This window comes from Cygnus atratus, chromosome Z, assembly GCF_013377495.2.
Source record: "Cygnus atratus isolate AKBS03 ecotype Queensland, Australia chromosome Z, CAtr_DNAZoo_HiC_assembly, whole genome shotgun sequence".
Taxonomy (NCBI): domain Eukaryota; kingdom Metazoa; phylum Chordata; class Aves; order Anseriformes; family Anatidae; genus Cygnus; species Cygnus atratus.
In genome coordinates this window covers 34,656,973-34,678,107 of record NC_066396.1, presented here as the reverse complement: position 1 = coordinate 34,678,107, position 21,135 = coordinate 34,656,973, and the positions used below count along the sequence as shown (strand labels likewise).

The window sequence follows — 21,135 nt, the reverse complement described above, 5'->3', positions numbered from 1 at the left end:
TCTGTTGCTGGAGAACAGAGAGGGTCTTGTGGGGGACGTGGCAATTGGCAGCCGTCTTGGTCATAGTGACCATGAAGCGGTTGAGTTTAAAATTTTTGGTGACAGGAGGAAAACTGCCACCAAAACTTCAGCCCTGGATATGGGGAATGTGGACTTCAGGCTGCTCAGGAAACTAGTCAGCAAGATCCCCTGGGAAACTGCTTTTGAAGGCATTGGCGTCCATCAGTGCTGGTCAGTCTTTAAGCACTGCCTCCTAAAAGCACAGCATCAGGCAATTCCAAAATATCAGAAGTCAAGCAGTTGGGGCAGAATGCCAGCCTGGCTGACCAGGGATCTTCTTCTGGAGCTTAGGCAGAAAAAGAAAGTGTATGGCTGCTGGAAGCAGGGTGAGGCAACGTGGAAGGAATACCGGGATGCTGTTCACATTTGTATGGAGAAAATTCATGTGGCTAAAGCCCAATTACAGTTGAAGCTGGCCAGGTCTGTCGGAGACAATAAAAAGTTGTGTTTTTTTTTTAATATGTGAATAGAAAAAGGAGGACCAAAGAAAACAAAGGTCCACTACTTGATGGGGAAGTTCACCTCACAGACAATGACACAGGCAAAGCAGAGACGTTTAATGCCTTCTTTGCCTCCATCTTCAATGCTGATGATGGGCTTCGGGACCCTGGGTGCCCTGTGCTGGAGGACCATGACGGTGGGAATGATAAACTCCCAACTGACCCTGAATGTGTGCGGGATTTGCCGCTCCACCTGGATCCGTACAAGTCCATGGGTCCAGGTGGGATTCACCCCAGCGTGCTTAGAGAGCTGGCTGACGCCATCGCGGGACCTCTCTCAATTATTTTTCAATGGTCTTGGGAATCCAAAGAGGTCCCAGTAGACTGGAAGCTGGCAAACGTTGTACCAATTTTCAAGAAGTGCAAGAAAGAAGAGCCTGGCACCTACTGGCCTGTCAGTCTCACATCAGTGCCTGGTAAAATTATGGAGAAGATTGTCCTTGAAGTTACTGAAGTGCACCTGGGGGACAATACAATCACTGGTCCCAGCCAACAGGGGTTCACGAGGGGTAGGTCCTGTTTGACTAACTTGATTTCCTTTTATGATAAGATCACCCATCTAGTTGACCAAGGGAAACCAGCTGACGTGACCTTTTTGGACTTCAGCAAGGCTTTTGACACGGTTTCCCATAGGATCCTACTGGACAAAATGTCCAGCATACAGCTAGACAGAAACATCTTATGATGGGTGAGCAATTGGCTGATGGGCAGGGCTCAAAGGGTTGTGGTAAATGGGGCTGCATCAGGCTGGCAGACTGTCACTAGTGGGGTCCCCCAAGGCTCCATTTTAGGGCCAGTTCTCTTCAATGTCTTTATAAATGATTTGGATGTAGGAATAGAAGGTGTTTTGAGCAAATTTGCCAACGACACCAAACTTGGAGGAGTTGTAGACTTGGCTGAAGGTGGAAAGGCCTTGCAGAGAGATCTGGGCAGATTGGAGAGCTGGGCAATCACCAATCACATGAAGTTTAAAAAAAGCAAGTGCTGGGTCCTGCACCTGGGACAGGGCAACCCTGGCTATATGTACAGACTGGGTGGTAAGACACTGGAGAGCAGCCTCGCAGAGAGGGATCTGGGGGTTTTGGTTGATAGCAAGCTGAGTATGAGCCAGCAGCGTGCCCTGGCAGCCAGGAGGGCCAATCACATCCTGGGATGCACCAAGCACGGCATTGCTAGTCAGTCGAGGGAAGTGATTGTCCTGCTCTACTCTACGCTGGTGCAGCCTCACCTCGAGTACTGTGTGCAGTTCTGGGCACCACAGTACAAAAAGGCCGTTAAACTGTTGGACAGTGCCCAGAGAAGGGCTACAAAGATGGTGAAGGGCCTAGAGGGGAAGATGTATGAGGAGAGGCTGAGGTCACTTGGCCTGTTCAGCCTGGAAAAGAGGAAACTGAGGGGACACCTCATCGCAGTCTACAGCTTCCTCACGAGGGGAAGTGGAGGGGCAGGCGCTGATCTATTCTCTTTAGTGACCAGCAATAGGACCCGCGGGAATGGTGTCAAGCTGTGACATGGGAGGTTCAGGCTGGATATCAGGAAAAGGTTCTTCACTGAGAGGGTGGTTGCACACTGGAACAGGCTCCCCAGGGACACAGTCACTGCACCAAGCCTGTCGGAGTTTAAGAAGCGTTTGGACTGTGCACTTAGTCACATGGTCTGAATTTTTGGGTAGACCTGTGTGGAGCCAGGAGTTGGACTCAATGACTGTTATGGGACCCTTCCAACTTGGGATATTCTATGATTCTATGATTGTCTACTCTCACACACTTCACACCTTTTCCTGTCATCTTCTTACTAAGTCAAAACTTTCAACCTGAATTCAAAAGCTGTAAATGAAGACTACTCACTATAAACAAACAACTTCAAGACAGAAATCTTAAAGATCCATCTAGCTCCACGAGGTGAATAATTTTCATAATAATTTAAGTGTATAGTGAAAAAAATCTGCTAAAAGCCTGTCATGTATGTTTTCCTACACCTCTCCCACACACTACGGGAGACAGAACCCTATTATAACTACCATTTTCAGTATTTTGCTTTGACAAATAATCTGCATAACAGACTTTCTCCAGATTTTCTCCACCTTCCCACGATACGTATGCTCCTAGTATGAACCCATTATTAACAGAATGCCAGGTACTCAGCCTTGGTTTGGCAAAGCACATAGGATGGGTTTGTTTTCTACTGACAGAAAACTATAGAGAATGTAAACTGTAAGTGCTACTCAAGCTGCCTACTGCCATTTTGCAGTAAATTTAGAAGATAACTTACATATTGAGTTTTTCCAAGTTCTCTTGGGCGTTCTGTTTTTCTTTCTCATATGCATTTTCTACCTCTTTGAACTGCTTCCTGATCATTTCTAAATCCGAAAGAGTTTCTGCTTGACTGACTTTTTCCACCTGCAAAGCTCCTTCAAGGTCTCGAATTCTTAGCTACAAAGTGAAAAAAAACAATGAAAGCAATGTTCTAAGGACAATTATATTCTATTAATTCTATATTAATGCATTTATAGAAAAAGCACTGAAAATATGCAAAAGCGCATGAATATATACAGTTCAAACAGAAACAAATACATAAGCTGAGGAAAAGTGCCTTTTACAGTCCTTCAGTAGCGTCAAAATTTTTTGTCTTTTAGGCTTTAGGTAAGGTTTTCGGGGAAATTCTGTTTTTTAAGTTAGATGCATGAAAGTGGGGGATTAACAGCAAAGGCTACACTTCTGCTCAGCACAAAACACACTTGTAAAGTCCACATACATGAACATGAAAGAAAACCTAACCAGTCACTAACTCATAAAAGAGAAGTCCCTAACTTTAAGGAATGTTGCCCTCCCAGTTCCTTTGAATATGGTAAAGTAAGGAGAGGAAACGAAGAAAATTGAGTATCTCCATTTTAGTACATTGTCACTTTAAAAAAAAAAAAAAGTGCCTGTTGACAGAGCAGATCATGAGACTAGGAAAATAACTATCTCAGGAATGGCAGTACTTATTTTTGTTACTCAGAAAATAAAAAAATAAAATACCAATTTCTTCTTTTTTTAAGTTTTTAAGATTTTTTTTAAGAAGTGGGTTTTGGAGTTTTTTTTAAATACATTGTAAAGGGTGTGATAATGTAAGATTACTAAGGAACTGCTATTTAAATTTTTCTTGTTTGCTTTTTAAAATAAGCCATAATTGCCTTATTTGGTCAAACCCCGTATGATTTAAAGATTTAATATTCAATTATATATATGCTACTTTTTCTCATACAATTAACCTTTCCTGGTAATTGCTGATACTGTAATTTTATTTGAAGCTGAAATCTACTCTGAAAAATGGTATTTGGAACAGCACTTTCAGGGTGCATTGATTATCCCATTCCTAAAGAAGTTAGATGTATCCACTGGGTGTTGTAGTAAGCATCCATCCAAAAGACAGGACATTTAACTAGTATTATGGTGTTTAACTCCAGTGAAATATTTCCTTTTCCCACACTGTTTAAATGCTAGGAGAAATTACTCTCTCAAACTTACAAATGTAACTAAATTATTAATATAAAAAAATAATGGTCCCTCAAAAATAGGTATGTTTCTATTCTTCCGTTTATGTATTAGTTATTACAGTTTCAACACAATACAAAAAAAATATTTAATGTTCTTATTGAATAAAGTAAGTGGTCTTACCATTTTTGGAAGATTGTATCTTTACATCTTCATCAACTCTTTTACTGTACACTTCCACAAAGTATTTAACAAACAGCTTACCTGGATGATTTCTGAATTGAACTTGGATTCCAAATGCGCTGCTCTCTCTGCTTCAGTGTTTTCTTCCAATTTCTTTATTCTCACTGTAGCTGCCTAGAAATACATTTTGAAGAAATTTAAGTCCAGACAGATAGTAAATAGAACACAAAGATTATTCTGTTTATTCAGTACATTAGGACTCTGTATACTAACCTGGTAGATCTGAACTACTTGTACTTGGAAATGTGATATATCAAGAAATGATGTAAGAACTGTGATGCACCAAGAAATACATATCCAGATAATTATTTACTATTTTAGGCATGTAAAAAATATTTTCTATTTAGTTAAAAAAATTAACGTAACATTATGTTATTGCTGCATTGTTTTAGAATGAAGAAAACTGTGGCTGAAATGAGAAAGTAAAAACATTAAACTTAAATATTCTACTCGTTACCTTGCTACTTGCTTGTTCACCAAGGTTGTCACCTGAGGCAACATAACCCCATCCTATATGTTTCAAAATACAATGAGTATTTATCAATAGAGTACCTGCAATTTCAGTATTAAGACAGACAAAGCATCAAGAATATAGAGAATTCCTTAAGCACATATTGGTTTTGGCACGTAATTTCCAATTAAGGTGCCAAAAATAGGGCTTTGCAGCTCTAGACCCATCAGTTTCTCTGCATCGAAAATTCCAAAGTCTGTAATGCTTCAAAGAACTAACTTAGTATTCTTTGTTATAGTGTTCCTTGACCTATAACTATTCTATGTTTTTGTCTAGCAGACATTATGTGTATGATCTTTTACCAAATATCCTAATTTAGTCAGTTAGCACATGTCATTACACAAAAGAACATACAGATGTATGCATAGTTTAAGCAACATGTCTGAATTAGACTTGTGAATCTTTGATGTCCATTCTTTCAAAATTGAGAAAAGCAGAAGAATGCAAATAACTATGCTAAAAATCTACTGTGAAATTTGGATTGGCCACAAAAAGTTCAAACGGTAGGTTATTTTCTTACTTTTTGTTGGTTTTGTTGCTTTTATCCTGTCAAGTGTTTCAAGCTGAAGAAAAATCTTCCAAGTTACATTAAACACAAAAGTGATCACCAGACACATACGTCCAGATAAAGGCCTGAACAGAGTTTCATCTGGAAAAATACTTTTATCAAAAGCAGTAACCAAAGATCTGATACAATAGGAACTTGCATGTAAATTTAACTACATTGTTTTCTATCAATAAAATCTTTTCACTGTGATGGATGACTGAATTGAAAAGAAAAATATATCCCAAATTATCTCTTGGTTTCAAGTTAAATTAGGAAGACCAAGAAAAAGGAATTAATATCAAGAAATCATTTAACATGAGCACATTTCAGGTTACATAAATACAATCAAAGTTATTGATTTTGGAAATGTAAAATAAAGTAATAAGCATGTGAGACTGCATCTTGATTCCAACCATTTAAGAGAAGAAAAACATTAACAGATGTTAAAACAAAAGTTCTTGGCAATAAATTGAAACTTTGTTTGTATAATCACATACACACACACACAAAAAGGAAAGATTTTTAAAACTGATGTCCATAGAAGGCCTATTAAAAAGAAAAGCAGCAACAGCACAGAGCTTACCAAACCTACTCCACAGTAAGATCTGTCAGAAGACTTAAACTTTTTTTCTTCTCAGGAATTTTATCTGCTTACCATAATAATTAAATAAATAAATAAGTCCACAAATCCTGCACAAATACTCCCCCTGTACTTCTATTTTTCTAAGACTATTCTCAGAAACAGCTTGGTTTAGACTCTTAACAACCTCATTCCTTCCACACATCAGCTCTTACTCCCCTTTAGCCTTAACGCAGAATTAGCAAACTACCTCTTGGATCAGTTTGGAAGGACCTCCTTAGCATTCTCCAATAGATCAACATCTGTCAACGGGATGGTTTTACAAAAGAATACTGCCACCCTAGTAAAAGTAGTCAGTAAACAATATATATAAGTGAGGTGGATTTCATTTCTTCTGTAGTAACTCTCAGAAAGTCAGTCTTTGATTAGAAGAGCATAGGGAAGAGCAAGGAAGGTACTTATCACAACATTTAGTGTGAGAAATAAAATTATTTAAAAAAATGAAGAGCTAAAAACTTCACTGGGAACATTTCATGACATACACTCAAGGGCAAAAATGTTCTTCCATCTTTGGTCAGCTTGCTCAAGTGTCTATTTATATATCAAACACTGAAATAGAAAAAGTGAAAAAAGTGACTCTGCAAGTTTTTAGGCATAACTTAGTAATTCACATGTTCTGTACTGCATTGGACTACAGAATCCTGTATTGTTTTCTGAGCATCAGTCCAAGTGAGAACTCTGCTCTGTTCCTTCCTCTCGGCCTCTCCTCATCTGAAACAAAAGAGCTTTCTGCTTGTTGCAGGTCACTATCACAAGGGTTAACTGACTTTCACAAATGGAGGCCCCCTAGAACAATGAGATTTCATCAGTCCTGAGAAGAAAAGTGGAAACGGAGAGAACAAATAACAGCTTGATTGAGGGCATCTGCCAAGAATGCAAAACTGGAGCAACCCTCATCTCCAGATGCAGATACAGATCACATATGTATCAGTTCTTGGTGTAGTTCTTTAAAACTAGAGCACACTTCTTTAAGCCGACATGATGGACAAAGGGAAAAGTAATGGTCCTAAGGAAACTTAAACTGTCAGAAATACAGAACTTTAGTCCTAAAAATTGTGAAACAACGAAGAAAGAGAGGCAGGAGCAATCAGACACCTTAAGAAGTGCCAACACATCACTCTTTTACTCTCTGAATTAAGAGCAAATCCATTTAAAAAGACGTATTTGCAGATGGTTCATTTGCTTGAACCATCACAGTTACTGAAGAATTAACTTGTATAACTAGCAAGCCTAAAAAGGGAAGTACTGGGAAAACTGGTGTTTCATCTACAGAGATTTTTGATAATCTCTGAAACATAAGAAATAGGCTTCTAATTAGAGCTTGAAACAAAAGACAGTATGTCTAGGCTGTAGTTAAGAGGTATGAATCCTAGACCAACCAAAGACGACCTAGATGCACCTGGCATGTATCCAATGGAAACCATTCAAAAGATACTCAAAACAGAGAATACAGGAATATTATATCAGATAATAGAAATCAAAAATAGGTGGGAAATTAATAGAATCTTACAGATAATCTCCCCATATAAAGACCTGAGCAAATGAATTGTTCAAAATAGGGGTTTCTTTGCAAGGTCAGGAATCTCAATTCCTGTCCTTATTTTTGAACTTCACCTTCTAGAGTATGATTCTTCAAAGTCTTGAGTCATAGAAGTAGTTTGCTACCACTTTGATTTTTAAAATCTTGCTTAAATGAGTTCACTGAAGCTTCAAAAAACATGGACCTAGGGAGAGGACTGAAATGTATTTTCAATCAAGTCAAGTCACTGTCAGGGACCAGACAAGAACTGCCACTACTTTCTTGGATAGATAGAAACCAAAGATGATGATTGAACTATATTCTTCTTATACACCTTGAAAGATTATTCTGGTAAAACTCAACCTTAGTTTACCAGTATAAGCAGCTCTCTTATCCAGAATAGATTCACATGTTTAAAAGAGCTTGTAGAAAAGTTACACATGTAAATTGGGGAAATAATGTAGATGTTGTCTGTGTCTGGTACAGCAATGAATATTCTTTTTCCAGAGTTCTGTGACTTGACTGCTACAGCTTCTGGTTCACCATACATTTAGCAAATTTAAGCAGTCATATGCCAGACAATTAAATGGAAAATTTGTGGGAAAACAGAAACTGCAAAAGATGTATTTCCAGCAATTAGCACATACACCTTGCTAAACAACTGAAAGACTTATCAAATACAGAGAAGTTCACATTTGCTTAGACTGCTATACAGAAAAGAATTTGGGAATTGCTGTTTATCAAAGTGCACATCAGACAGAGATAATGTACCTGGATTCCAAACTGAGACTGATGATCTATTTGGGAACAACAGAACCGCCAAAAACAAACAAACAAACAAAAAAAACCACCATATATAAATACTGTCTATTTTGCTAGTAAAGTTTCAAACAGGCTCTATTGATCCTTATAAACACTTCTCTCCACACTGAGAAGCTGCATGCTCTGCCAGAGAGAACGATGCATTATGCACTCCATGAGGGAAAGAAAGAGATGTCAGGGATGAGTCTAACCTGTAACACCATATGAACAATTCCAGAAGAAGTGGGATGAGGAGTTCCACTTTCCTTTCTGACAAACAGAAAGGTAACAAACAGGAAAAAAAATAATCTGCTGGTACGAGAATCACATTTGCCAAACCTCTTTGAATCTCGCAGAAGATGAGAATCACTCTCCTTGCAGAACCATATATCCAAAAACTTTACACAATGCCTTCATACAAAGAAGAATATGCTTGAAAACAACCTGCAGGTCTCGGACATACAAATCACAGTCTCTCAGTTGGGAATCAAGGGGGAATACTTTCTATTTTAGCTTGGAATGCCTCTTTTCAGGTCCAAGCCAACCAGGGAGGTGTATCTCAAGGATGGATCCAAAAAAGTGTGTTCTCCAGTGGTTACAAGGTGTTTGCATATCCAACATTGATATAAAATTGGTTATCCAGTAAGATGCAGTGGTTGAAGAGCTCATCTGTGAGTTCCATGTGCACCTGCAGGATACCTGAAGACAAGCTTATCTTAAGGTACTTATCTTAAGTAAGGTACTATACAGAAACTTGTGGAATCTTCAAAGTTTCCTCAGATATTCAAACTGAGCCAAATTAGGTCTTAATTTAAAGGACAAAGTATTTCATATCTGTTTCCACAACAGCACAGACAAAATTGCGTCTTTTGAGAGATGGCAAATAAAAATTACTACAGAAACTTCAATGCAAGCCTTACAATTCATGGGTACAACTATGCTTTATGGTTAGACTATTTCCTTTAATCCCTTAAGGTTCAGCCACATTTTCCACTTGCCTGTTGCATGCCAATGCTAATGTGGTTTCTAGGAGACATTTTGCACATGCTAACAGTTTGCAGTACCATTTTCCATGCTGGCCTGTGTGGCTTCCACTTTTCTCAGCCTCTCACCCTTCTTTTAAGTGCTGCAATATTTGTGAATACTGGGGTAGTGCATACTGAAAGAATAATTCAATATCTTACACTTGTACAATGCCACAGCCATGAAAATGGAATCCTTTAATACTTACATTTACATCAAAATACCTATTATCAGAGAAAAATACAACAAAGAAAACAAAAATATAAAAGTACATTTACAACAGTTACTAAGTTTAGATACAGTAACAGAAATAATTTTTATCTTCTCTGCTTCTACTTAGATCACTTCCGCAAGATTTTTCAGTTTCACTTTTACTAGCAAGCTGTCAGGATACTTACACATCCCACGGCTGAGATCCAGCCCCTACAGGCAATGCTCAGCCAAGATACGGTTTTCAGTGAATATACACGTTTCAAATCAGGATCATCATCCACACACTCTATTTGTGTGCTTCCATATTCAGATTAAGATCTTAATTTCTTCCAACTTAAAAGCATTTCCCTATGAATCCTAACTCAAATCAGGAGGTCAGGTCTAAGCACATCTTTGGGAAATGTGCTGACCATTTCCACCTAGTGTTAGAGAGGCTGGTGCTTCTTGATCATGGTAAGGTGGAGCCATCTCCTGTCCAGATAATAAACAACTTTTTAGTAACTATAAAAGTACTTAACTACAAGCGTTCTTTCATTTTAAGGGAGTGCAGCCAATCCTCACTGAACATCTCCTATATATGAAGTCTAGAATAACATATGTCATTGACAGAAGAGCCATATTTGACCTGCGTAACACTGGATCAACAACTACATTAGCATGGGATCTCCAAGATCACCCATATACTTTGCTTTAAGAAAAAAAAAAGTAAAAACTAGGATTGTTAAAATGATACAGTTTGGTTGCCTTTGATTAAAGTCCAAGTTCATTCTATTCTGCAACTGATTTGCAGCTGACAAACCCATATGAACTGTCTCCCTTTCTACCGTACCTTGAGGGGAAAAGGATGTCCCTTCTGGTTCCATGCTCCATAACCCATAAACCCTGTAAGAGCACATTAACTGACACTGTTACTTTATATATGCACACAGACAAGATTTACATGTGACTTATTACTAGCTCCTGTTAAGGTCTACAGAAGACAGTATTCAGTTTTGGTCTGATAGCAAATTAAGAGTGAACAGCCTTCAACCTCAACTTGAGTAATACAATGAAGTATGAGATGATAAAGGGGAATATCTTCTCAGAGATGAATTCCATTACATCAGCGAGCCTGTCACTGAAGAAGCCTAAACCTCAGAGCCACCACAGAGGTATCATTATGAAAACTGCAGCTCTTAGAGAGAATACACGACAGCCACAGTAGCTAGAATTCCAAGACAGAAGTTGTGCATTATGGACACACGAAAAAGCTATCAAGAAGCGTGTAGGCATAGAAGACAAAAAGGAGTTTAAATTTCAAGCAGTGACACTGTTAACGAGCGAGGAATGTGTTCTCTATCACACTCTTTGGGGCTTTTTCAATTTTTTCCTGTGAGACTTATCTAACTTACTCTACACTGTAATTCACAGTGAATTTACTAGTAACACATAAAATTAAAAAGCAGGTCTTTTTTTCTTTTTTTGGTTGGTTGGTTTCTGTTTTGTTGGTGGTGGTGTGTGTGTTGTTTCTTTTTTTTTCTCCACTCTACTTTGATTTTAGCTGGGACCTCAACTTCTTGATTCTCTGACTTGGATACAGTAAGAAATTTAGTACACCTACAACCCTGAATTATTACATGTACCTACACCTTCTGTAAATACAGAGGTGGACCATCACTCCAACAAGTTTTCTTTGCAGTCATCTTCCCACCACAGCAACATTACCAAGTTATTGCAAGATGATGCATTTAGCAGGACATGAAAAGGTCAATATACTTAAAGGAGGGGGATGGGAAAGGCATCAGGAAAGCTAAGGGATTCATCTTTAAATGGCAACATATTCAAAGTCTCCAAAATAAAATGCACCAAGCTATAGGACATATTTCAGAACTCATGAGAAACGCTTTAAAACCTTGAGAGACCCTGAGCTTCATCTTACTAAAAGTTGGCAACCCCAAACACAAAACAAACAATAGAAAATCATTGCATTTCTGTGAACAAGACAAAGAGATTGAAATTTATGAACTAATAATTCTGTTTCTCATGATAAAAATCCAGATTCTCCTCTCCTCACTATTCGTCAAACAGCTTTCCCTCCCAGCTTTTTGGCAGCTAAACACATCACACGAAACACTGTTCATAAATACAAATTTCTTTATATTTCCCAAGAAATCATCTTTCCAGAGTACTGGTGCAAAGGGCTAAAATAAAAGACTCTGCTTCCAGAATACTTATATTTGCAACTTGCAGAATCTAGATGAGTTCAATACAAATATATCAAGAATTTGTTTGACTGCTTTATCTTTGGCTAAAGATGAAGAACACTGACAGGGTTTCCACTTCGATTTTTTCTGGTACAGTATGTGCTCAGAAGAACTCCAAGCCCATGCAGTGGGCACCACATTCGGTACTGCTGCAAGCTATAAAACTAGCAGGTTAGACATGGTACCAACTATCTTGCAGCAGAATAAAGGAAAGCTTCTGTAGAATTGCCAAGAATGAATAGTCTAATTCCAGAAACTAGAGATGCACTCCAGAAACTAGAAATGTACTCCTTTAGACCATGTTCAGAATAATAAGAAATATAAAACCCGAATAACATTTCAAAAATAATAAAAGGTGTGTGTGGGGGGAGAGACTGGGGTGGAGTGGCAGGCAAGACTTTTTTTCCTCCTTTCTTTCTTTATAATCTAATCCATTAGAATTTATCACCTCCACAAGTGTCAAAGTACAAGAAGAAAGATTCTAAATTTACCATTTCTATTCATTACTGTAACCTGTATTTTTTCATGGACTTCTCCCTCACATCCAGCAGAGGGTAGTAAACGAACAGCTTTGTGAACTCCATAAAATTATCCTGACTGCATATCAAGAAGTAGTGTATGGCATAAAATTAAAGGGCTGCCTTTTAATTAGAATTATCCTACTCACTATACAAATCACCTTAAGATGTTTACTATCATCATGAAAAACTTAAGTACACATTTTAAACTTAATGCCCATTAAAACGAGGTACTCAGCATGGATATTGACATAAGAACATCTCACGAGCCCATTTTCCCATTAAAAATAAACAAAAATAAAGATAAATTTAAAAAAAATCAATTTATAAGGTAAATATTCCATGAAGATAAATAAAGAAATACAGGGCTACTTCTTGAATAAATGCACTGCCTTCTAACTGGGGTTTTACTTTCAGGCCTCTATAACTGAAAGGAAATCTGTCTCAAATACTAACACTACAGGCTAAAATAATGTTTGTATTTTAACCACAGCATGAAGTACAGGTTGTCAGAACTTTATCTGTATTTCTAATAGGTAATAACCTATTCCCATGGACTGAGGACTTTTAAATTGGCAACTTTAAAAAGAAAAACACAGAACCTTGCAAGAGTAGCACTAGGTGGGCAGAACCGCAGAGACCTCAACATTTTGGCACACAGTGAGAACTACTGCCCAGACTTTATTGCCCTCCTTTAATACCTTTTCCACAATGCACAGGAAGAATTTGGCAACTAAGAATGCGATCCATAGATGCTATCATGCTACTGAGGAGGCTGCTTAATTTAGGGAGGAAGAAATTCCACTGACAGCACAGCACGTTTATAACCAGGCAATCTATATTGTTTATATCCCAACAATCTCCAGGCTTCACAGAAGCACTTCTTTCTATGTGGGAATGCACTATGCCCATTTAAAAGAGCACAGTCCTTTATTTCAAACTATTGGGAGGGAAGGCTGTGCTCAGTTCCCCTCCTTTACCCAGCAGGTCTGTCCTTGAATACTCCACCATTTACTTTCCTTACAATCTCCAAAGAAAAAGTTCCAGTAACCATACTACAGAGTTGAAGAAGAGTTTATCTGGTCTCTTTGGCTGAGGTTCTTCCACTATGTTTCAGCATGAAGAACAGATAATATGTCTGCCTGACTGTATTCCAGAATGTCAGAGAAGCAGAATAACAAATTTGTAAGTCAAAGTGAGGTTTTGAACAAGAAACGTTGCAAATTAATTTTCAAGCTGTGCTAATACTAAAATGCTTCTCTATGTAAAGTTTCTGGGAGAGAAATAAAGGTGAGAGGGCAGCTTAAAACAGATTTTGTGATCCTGAATTTTGAAGTTCAGAACCCTGAGGAGGCAGCTTTTCATAACCACAAAAAAAGCAAAAACAAACTTTTGTAAAACAGAGATGCAGCGTACAGTTACCTTGTACGATGCAGATAATGTTGTCACAATCCTTGGAATTTGAGTCCATTCAGTATGAAGTCTACAGCGAGCAATACTATGAGCTGAAAATATTTAGTGCTTCTGCTTCTTACAGTACAGGCATTTCCAAAAGATGTTTATTAGTTAATGTCTCTGACTTCAAGATACCACTGTAGGCCCTTTCAGACATTTGCAAACATGCAATTTACTTTTGAGATGGCAGTGAAATGCAAGCTGACTACAGCATACGCGCTGCTGTTTAACTTAGGCTACTTTTTTCTTTTATTATTATTCATGTGGACTTGCACTTATTTGCTTAAACCTTCCTATTCAAGAGCATTTATCACAAACTTTCCTTCATCACTGATTAAACACCTACACTTACAAGTACCACAAGACTTTTTTCTGTGGCGTCAATACGCTGTCTTCTCACTAGAGAGTATTGAGAGATCAACACATTAACTTAATTCTAATAAAAATTAAGCAATAATTAAAATATCTTCATTGACTGTCGTTAATAGATAGCATTCTCTTATAAAACCATCTCCAGGGCACAGTTACATATTTAAGGGTCTAAGCACTTCCTTTTCAAATTTACAGATGGTAAATACACCCAATCAAATTACTTAAAGAGAGAAACTATTGCTTGCCTTGCTCTTCTTCCTTTCATCTCATAATTCCTATGTTAATAAGCCACTACGTCACAAAAAGAAACAAAAGAAACAAACAAAAACAAGCAAACAAACAAAAACTTGTGTAAGTATTTTGAAGCAAAAAAATCTTTGTTTTAAAAGGGCTATTCAAACTTCCCAGTACATAGCACTTTCCATCTGAAGGCAATTCTGGCTAGGCCAATACACGCAGCTTGCAATACCTGTAGATCTCTTTGAGGGCACAAATGTCTACCTTCTTGGTCAATAATCAGTGTTTTGAGCTGACGAGCTTTGATGTTCCCTGTAGGAATTTTCTTTTGTACTTCATCTTTAATGCAGTGCTCTAACTTCCTAGCAATCAATGCTTTAAACACTTCTTCTGCCTTTCAGGGGAAAAATAACAGAGAACACAGCTAAAAATTGTATGTCACTTATTCCTTTAAGGACCCCTATTATCCGGCAAGTGCCAATTATTTAAAGTTGGTTGCAGAAAATATTTAAAAATACCTTTGATAGAAAACTTACAACAGGGTAAAGAATCATCTGGTCACCACACTTCTCTTCAGTGACAAGGGTTCTACCAAGAATGTCTTGGTCCAGAGCACATGCTCAGACAAGGTGGTGTATTGAGTTTATGTGGGAAGGTTTTGGTAGCAGGGGAGCTGCAGGGGTGGCCTCTGTGAGCAGAGCCCAGCAGCTGCCCCATGTCAGACCAGAGCCAGCTCCAGATGGCTCCAAAAGGGACCTGCTGTTGGACAGAGCTGAGCCAGCGAGCAACGCTGGTGGAGCCTCTCAGAAAGCAGATTGAAGAAAGGGAGAAAGAAACCTGCTGCTCAACAGCAGCTGGGAGAGCAGAGTGAGAAGCAGCCCCGCAGACCCCAGTGTCAGGGCAGCAGGAGGGCAGGAGGTGCTCCAGGCAGGCAGCAGCAGTTCCCCTGTGGCCTGTGGAGAGGCCCCTGGTGGAGCAGGCTGTCCCCCTGCAGCCCATGGGTCCCACATGGAGCAGATCTCCACGCTGCAGCCTGTGGAGGAGCCCCTGGTGGAGCGGGAGGTCTGGTGGGAGCTGCTGACCACGGGGGACCCATGCTGGAACAGTCTGTTCCTGAAGGATGGACCCATGTGGGAGCAGTTCTTGAAGAGCTGCTGCCTGTGGGCAGCCCCTGCAGGCTCAGTTCGGGAAGGACAACAGCCCATGGGAGGGACCCCATGTGGAGCAGGGGCACAGAGTGACCGTGAGTGAGCCGTGGAGACAAAGCGTTAGGGACTGACTGCAGCCCCCCATTCACCTGCGCCACTCTTGGGGGGGACGTAGAAGAAGATGCATACAGGGGAAGGTGTTTTTTGTTTGTTTCTCACTGCTCTAGCTTGTTAGCAATAGGTAATAAATTACATTAATCTCCCTGTGCTGAGTTTGTTTTGCCCATGACAATAATTACTGCGTGATCTCCCTGTCCTTATCTCAGTCCTTGAGCCCTTTCCATTCTATTTGCTCTCCCTTTCCCTTTGAGGAGGTGGGATGATAAAGCAGCTATGTTGGAGTTCAGTAAAACCACCACACATGGTTACTACAAAAACTACTCAGTAGATGAACAAAATACTGAAACTTTGGAGAGAACTGTCCAAACAAGGGGCCTGTTTACATGTGTTGATAGTGACAGGACAAGGGGGAATGGTTTTAAACTGATACAGGGGAGATTTAGGTTAGAAATTAGGAGAAAGTTTTTCACTCACAGAGTGGTGAGGCCCTGGCACAGGCTGCCCAGAGAGGTTGTGGATGCCCCATCCCTGGAGGCATTCAAGGCCAGGCCGGATGCGGCTCTGGGCAGCCTGCTCTAGTGGTTGGCAACCCTGCCCAGAGCAGGGGGGTTGAAACTAGATGATCTTCAAGGCCCTTTTCAACCCAGGCCATTCTATGATTCTATGAACTGTAACTAGCATTTTATTAAAAGGAGCACAATTACAAGGCAGTAGGTTGAAAAATGTAAGACTCCTCAGCAACAGGTTTCACTCGACAAACAAACTAAAACTACCCTTAGCATTTAGATACAAGATAGGAAGTAGCTGCATAACACCACTGTGATCTTCTAGCACGTTATTCTCTCTACGTAGCACAACATCTGGTGCCTTTCTCAGCTCTGGTATATTTCCCATTGTAAATTCACTTATTCTCAAAACCTGTTCTTAAGTCAAAAAGAACGGAGGATAGACAAAAAGAAGAAAGACATATTAAATGGTTACTGAGAATGTACAGATTTCTTACAGTAATGGTAATTCATCTTAACCTTATTTTCATGTTCATATAAGCCTTTTTCCACCTGTTGTTCAAACATCAGTCTCAAGCCAGACATAAATAGTACAAGGCATTGGCCTATTCAGCCTCCTCTGCAAAATGATGTTCAACATTTTGTTAATTCAGTACAAAAAAGTCACCACCTAACTGGGAGGTTCCATCCCTCAAAAATGAAATTGCTCAGAATTTCAGTGTCTGTTGAGACTAACAGCAATAAACAGAATGCATTACTTCAAGTTCTTTTTTAAGTCGTTCCTCTTGTTCAGCACTGCATTCAAGTTCATTGACCTGATGCCTAAGCAGCTCAGACCACTCATGTTCAAGCACCACATCTTTCACTTTTTCGCGTATATTTTGCAGTGCACTACTCTGCTCCTAGAAAAAAAAAAAAAAGAAAAAAAAAGTGAAGATGCTTTTATTGAAAAAAAAAGTATAACAATAAAAGCTCAAAAGAGGAATGCTTTGTGGATGGAAACTGCATTAGAAACAGTTATTAAAATCTAACCAGTTAGCACCTGTTAACAGAACCATTTGCCCAACAGTATATGTGCTCTTTCTTCACCATCAGCTAAAATGTGTTAGCTTGGAATCACTACGAATATGACATTCTGCAATCATACCAAGAACAGAGACAATTCCCCACAGGAAACCTTATTCTTTAAAGAGGAAAGGGCTACTCTTCCAGTCTCTTCTCTCGCCCTGCTGAATGGCAATGATGGGGAGGGAAGCAGCTAAGTGTGTTTCATGAAAAGATACACAGGAAGTTCTACTTTGCTTTGGTTTTAATTATTAGAACTTGAAAACAGATCAGGCACTTTTAGGACAGTCTATGGGTTACTCCCACAGACTAATAATCTTTGGTTTTGCTAACCTTAGAAAGACTTCCTTTTGTTTAGAAGCTGAATTATGTTAAACAATTACGCATAAGAACTACTAAGTAGTTCTTAGTAGTATAAAATAATCAAGCTATTCCCCAGTTCGATTTCTGAATTCAGAAGTTGAGACAAGCTACAGGCTGGGATAATTACTAGTGCTACTGGACTCAGTAGCTCTGTGGAGTCACAGCTGCAAAATCCACATTCATACCACACCTGGCTGGGAGGAAAGTAGCCAAATAATGAACCCCCAGTAGTCTAGCATATACTTAAGCTGGAGATCCCAGAAGTCTCAGAAAGAATAGCTTTGGTCTAGTGGACAGGAATAAGCTTTCCCATAACTGGGATCAGGAACGAGCCATAAATCCAGCGATTTAGTTGGAGAGCCTTTGGAGACCCAATTTGTTAAAATGGCTTCCTGTGAAAAACACAGAAAGATCACAGTAAATCTTCCTGTTCATTTAATCCTATTCAATATCATGGCAAGAGACATTTTGTAAAAATACACCAAAGCTATTCAGCTGGTCTGCAAATTCTGCTATTACGCTTACATCACATATTCTTGTTCCTAGAAATTACTAATCATAAGGCATCTCCCAAGCAGGGAGGAAAAGGAGGAGAAAATGAATTATTCATATAAAATGATTCTTTGGAAGACTGAAGTCTGACAGAACCATGTTTATACATGAAGATCAAAGAAATGCAAATCCTTTCCTAAGTCTGGAAAGGGATTTTATACGTTCCTCTGGCTTGAAGGCAGAGAGTTTTGACCACTCAACCATGACAGTAAGAAAATCATGACTACTCTAAGATGCGAAGTATTACCAATTGCTAACTGAAAATGTAAGCTTATTTTCTCTTTTCTTTTATGTGCAGGCACTATGGTATGATTTTTTTCAACCTCTGAAAAATTAACAAGGAACATGTGAATTTAGAATGGGAACCTAAAGCAAATCACAATATTGTAAAAATAATATACACAGAAACAAACTGTATTTAAACTAATCCCCTAACTTCTCCTCTTGTATCAATGCAATACATGGGTTTCCTCCAATGACATAAAAAAAATAATAATAATGTAATACATAACTATTCACACTCTCCCCACACTGAAAAGATACAGAAATATATATCTCTTCAGGTACATCTTCCAGAACTTAAAAAAATAAACTGGGAAAAGCATGTGCAAGGTAAATAATGCCTAGTTTGTTGGAAAATAGTACATCAAAACTTAAAATCATTTTATACTGGAAAGTAGTTAACATCAGTCAGACTGCAATTGACTAGAATACATTGAGGCAGTTATACATGTCAACATCAGTCGTAGGATTTCAGAATCTTAGAGAAGTCTCGGAGCTTTTCCAGCTCCTATGCAGTATGAAACTTTGCCAGATTAACACAATAGTCACCTGCACTTAAAAGGTACAAACATATTTCACTATGTAAAAACATACATGTATGTCTGCATGTCATGTGCACACTTACTATATATATATGCCTATAAAAAACATTGCTGATGCAAAACTGTTTTTTATTAATTTTTTACATATATAAATGTGTATATAAACAATGTGATTGCACAAGTAGTTTAAGAAAAAACTCTGCAGTGCTTCTGGGAAGGAATACTATCTTCTGGCTAACCACAGGGTGATGCTATTGCACTTATTGTTGAACTCCAAAGCCTTCTTCTATTATGAAACAGACGGCATGCAAAGCACACCCTATAAAGCACACTACAGAACCTGTTATAAATAAGAGAGATTACTTTCCCTCCAGTTGATGTAATCTTTTTGGATTTCAGCAAAGCTTTCAATACTGTTTCTCAAAGCATCCTTCTGGACAAAACGTCTGGCCAGCATACAGCTAAACAAGTACATAATATGATGGGTGAACAATTGGTTGATGGGTCAGGCTCAAAGGGTTTATTTAGTAAATGGGGTAATGTCAGGCTGGTGGCCAGTCACTGGTGGGGTTGTCCAGGGCTACATTTTAGGGTCACTTCTCTTTAATGTTTTCATAAACGACTTGGAACCAGGACTGAAAGGTATGCTAGTTAAGATGGCTGATGACACTAAATTGGGAGGAGTCGTTTAGTCCCCTGAGGGTAAAGAGGCTTTGCAGAGAGATGTTGTTGACAAATGAGAGGGCTGGGCAATCACCAACTGCATGAAATTCAACAAGAGCAAGTGCCAGATTCTGCACCTGAGACATGGCAACCCTGGCTGTACACACAGTCTGGGGTGACAAGAGGTTGGGGAACAGCCCCACAGAAAGGGATCTGGGGGTTCTGGTCGACAACAAGTTGAACATGAGCCAGCAGTGTGCCCTGGCAGCCAGGAGGGACAACTGTACCCTGGGGTGCTTCAGGCATGGCATCGCTAGCCGGTCGAGGGAATGGACTGTCCTGCTCTGCACTGACCTCGAGTACCATATGCAGTTTGGGGCACAGGAATATAAGAAAGGCATAAAACTATTAGCCTCCAAAGGAGAGCAACAAAAATGGTAAGGGCCTAGAGGGCAAGAGGTGTGAAGTCCCTTGGTTTGCTCAGCCCAGGGCAGAGCAGGCTGAGGGGAGGCCTAATGGCGGCCTGCAGCTGCCTCATGAGGGAAGCGGAGGGGCAGGCGCTGAGCTCTGCTCTTTGGGGACAGCGACAGGACCCGAGGGAACGGCATGGAGCTGGGACAGGGGAGGGTCAGGCTGGGTGTTAAGGTAAGGTTCTGCACCCAGAGAGTGGTCGGGCACTGGGACAGGCTCCCCAGGCCAGTGGTCAAGGCAATGAGCCTGCTGGAGTTCAAGAAGTGTTTGGACAACGCTCTCAGACACTTGGTCTGATTTTTGGGTGGTCCTGTGTGGTCCCAAGTACTGTAGTCAACGATCCTTGCGGGTCCCTTCCAACTCAGGATATTACTTGAATCTATGGTGACATATCTTAGAGACACATTTCAATAGGTTAATCTGACTTCATTTCCATGCTTACCTCAGGATGCTCATAGCTGAGTTCACAGTTACAGCTCATGAAGTGCAGCTTTTCCAAATGGGATTTGAGTACATACTCAGAATCTCATTAAACTTTCTCTCATCTAGCTTTCATTTCATAACTTGGAATATCTTTGAAATATCTTTAAAACTTAAAACAGTTTACCTTCAGAGTGAACAATTTTCTACCTTTACTCCATTTACAAACAAAGTGTCTGCCTCTGCTGATCACCTTTACTTCTGCATATACATCGGCTGACACAGAATACAATGTCCCAAGCAATCCACATCCTCTTTCAACCTTGGGCCAAACATCACTTAAGTTTGCATACCTTTCTAACACTGCTCTTTTTATATATCTTCTTTCCAGTATTAAACTCATCGCATGTGACTCCTACAGAACACTGCAGAACTGAACACAAGTCTACTCAAAATCCTCCTCAACCTCACTCAGCCTAATGTTAACCAGAACTCTGAGCCAAAGCTCTACCTTAACCTGCTTTACTTGGCAACTTAAAAGAAACATTGTATCTAAAAATAGGTTTCTTCATAGCTTATAGCTAGTATTTTTTTTTTACATACTGAGTTTCTGCAGGTTTGAAAAGGACCTTAGGGCATCACCTG

General features: G+C 39.4%; 1 protein-coding gene across 9 annotated transcripts in view; it reads right to left on the bottom strand.

Annotated features, from left to right (window-relative positions):
- The window catches only part of CCDC171 (coiled-coil domain containing 171), a 168,116-nt gene that overhangs the window by 128,896 nt on the left and 18,085 nt on the right, over positions 1-21,135 (bottom strand). For 8 of the 9 annotated variants that reach the window (XM_035569709.2, XM_035569708.2, XM_035569707.2 and 5 more), the window contains 3 exons: positions 16,891-17,034; positions 4,301-4,393; positions 2,832-2,992 (listed from right to left, as the gene is read on the bottom strand). In XM_035569709.2, the coding sequence (XP_035425602.1) occupies positions 2,832-2,992; positions 4,301-4,393; positions 16,891-17,034 (398 nt within the window). The remainder of the gene's footprint in view (positions 1-2,831; positions 2,993-4,300; positions 4,394-16,890; positions 17,035-21,135) is intronic. The other variant, XM_050716508.1, reaches the window with a different exon arrangement.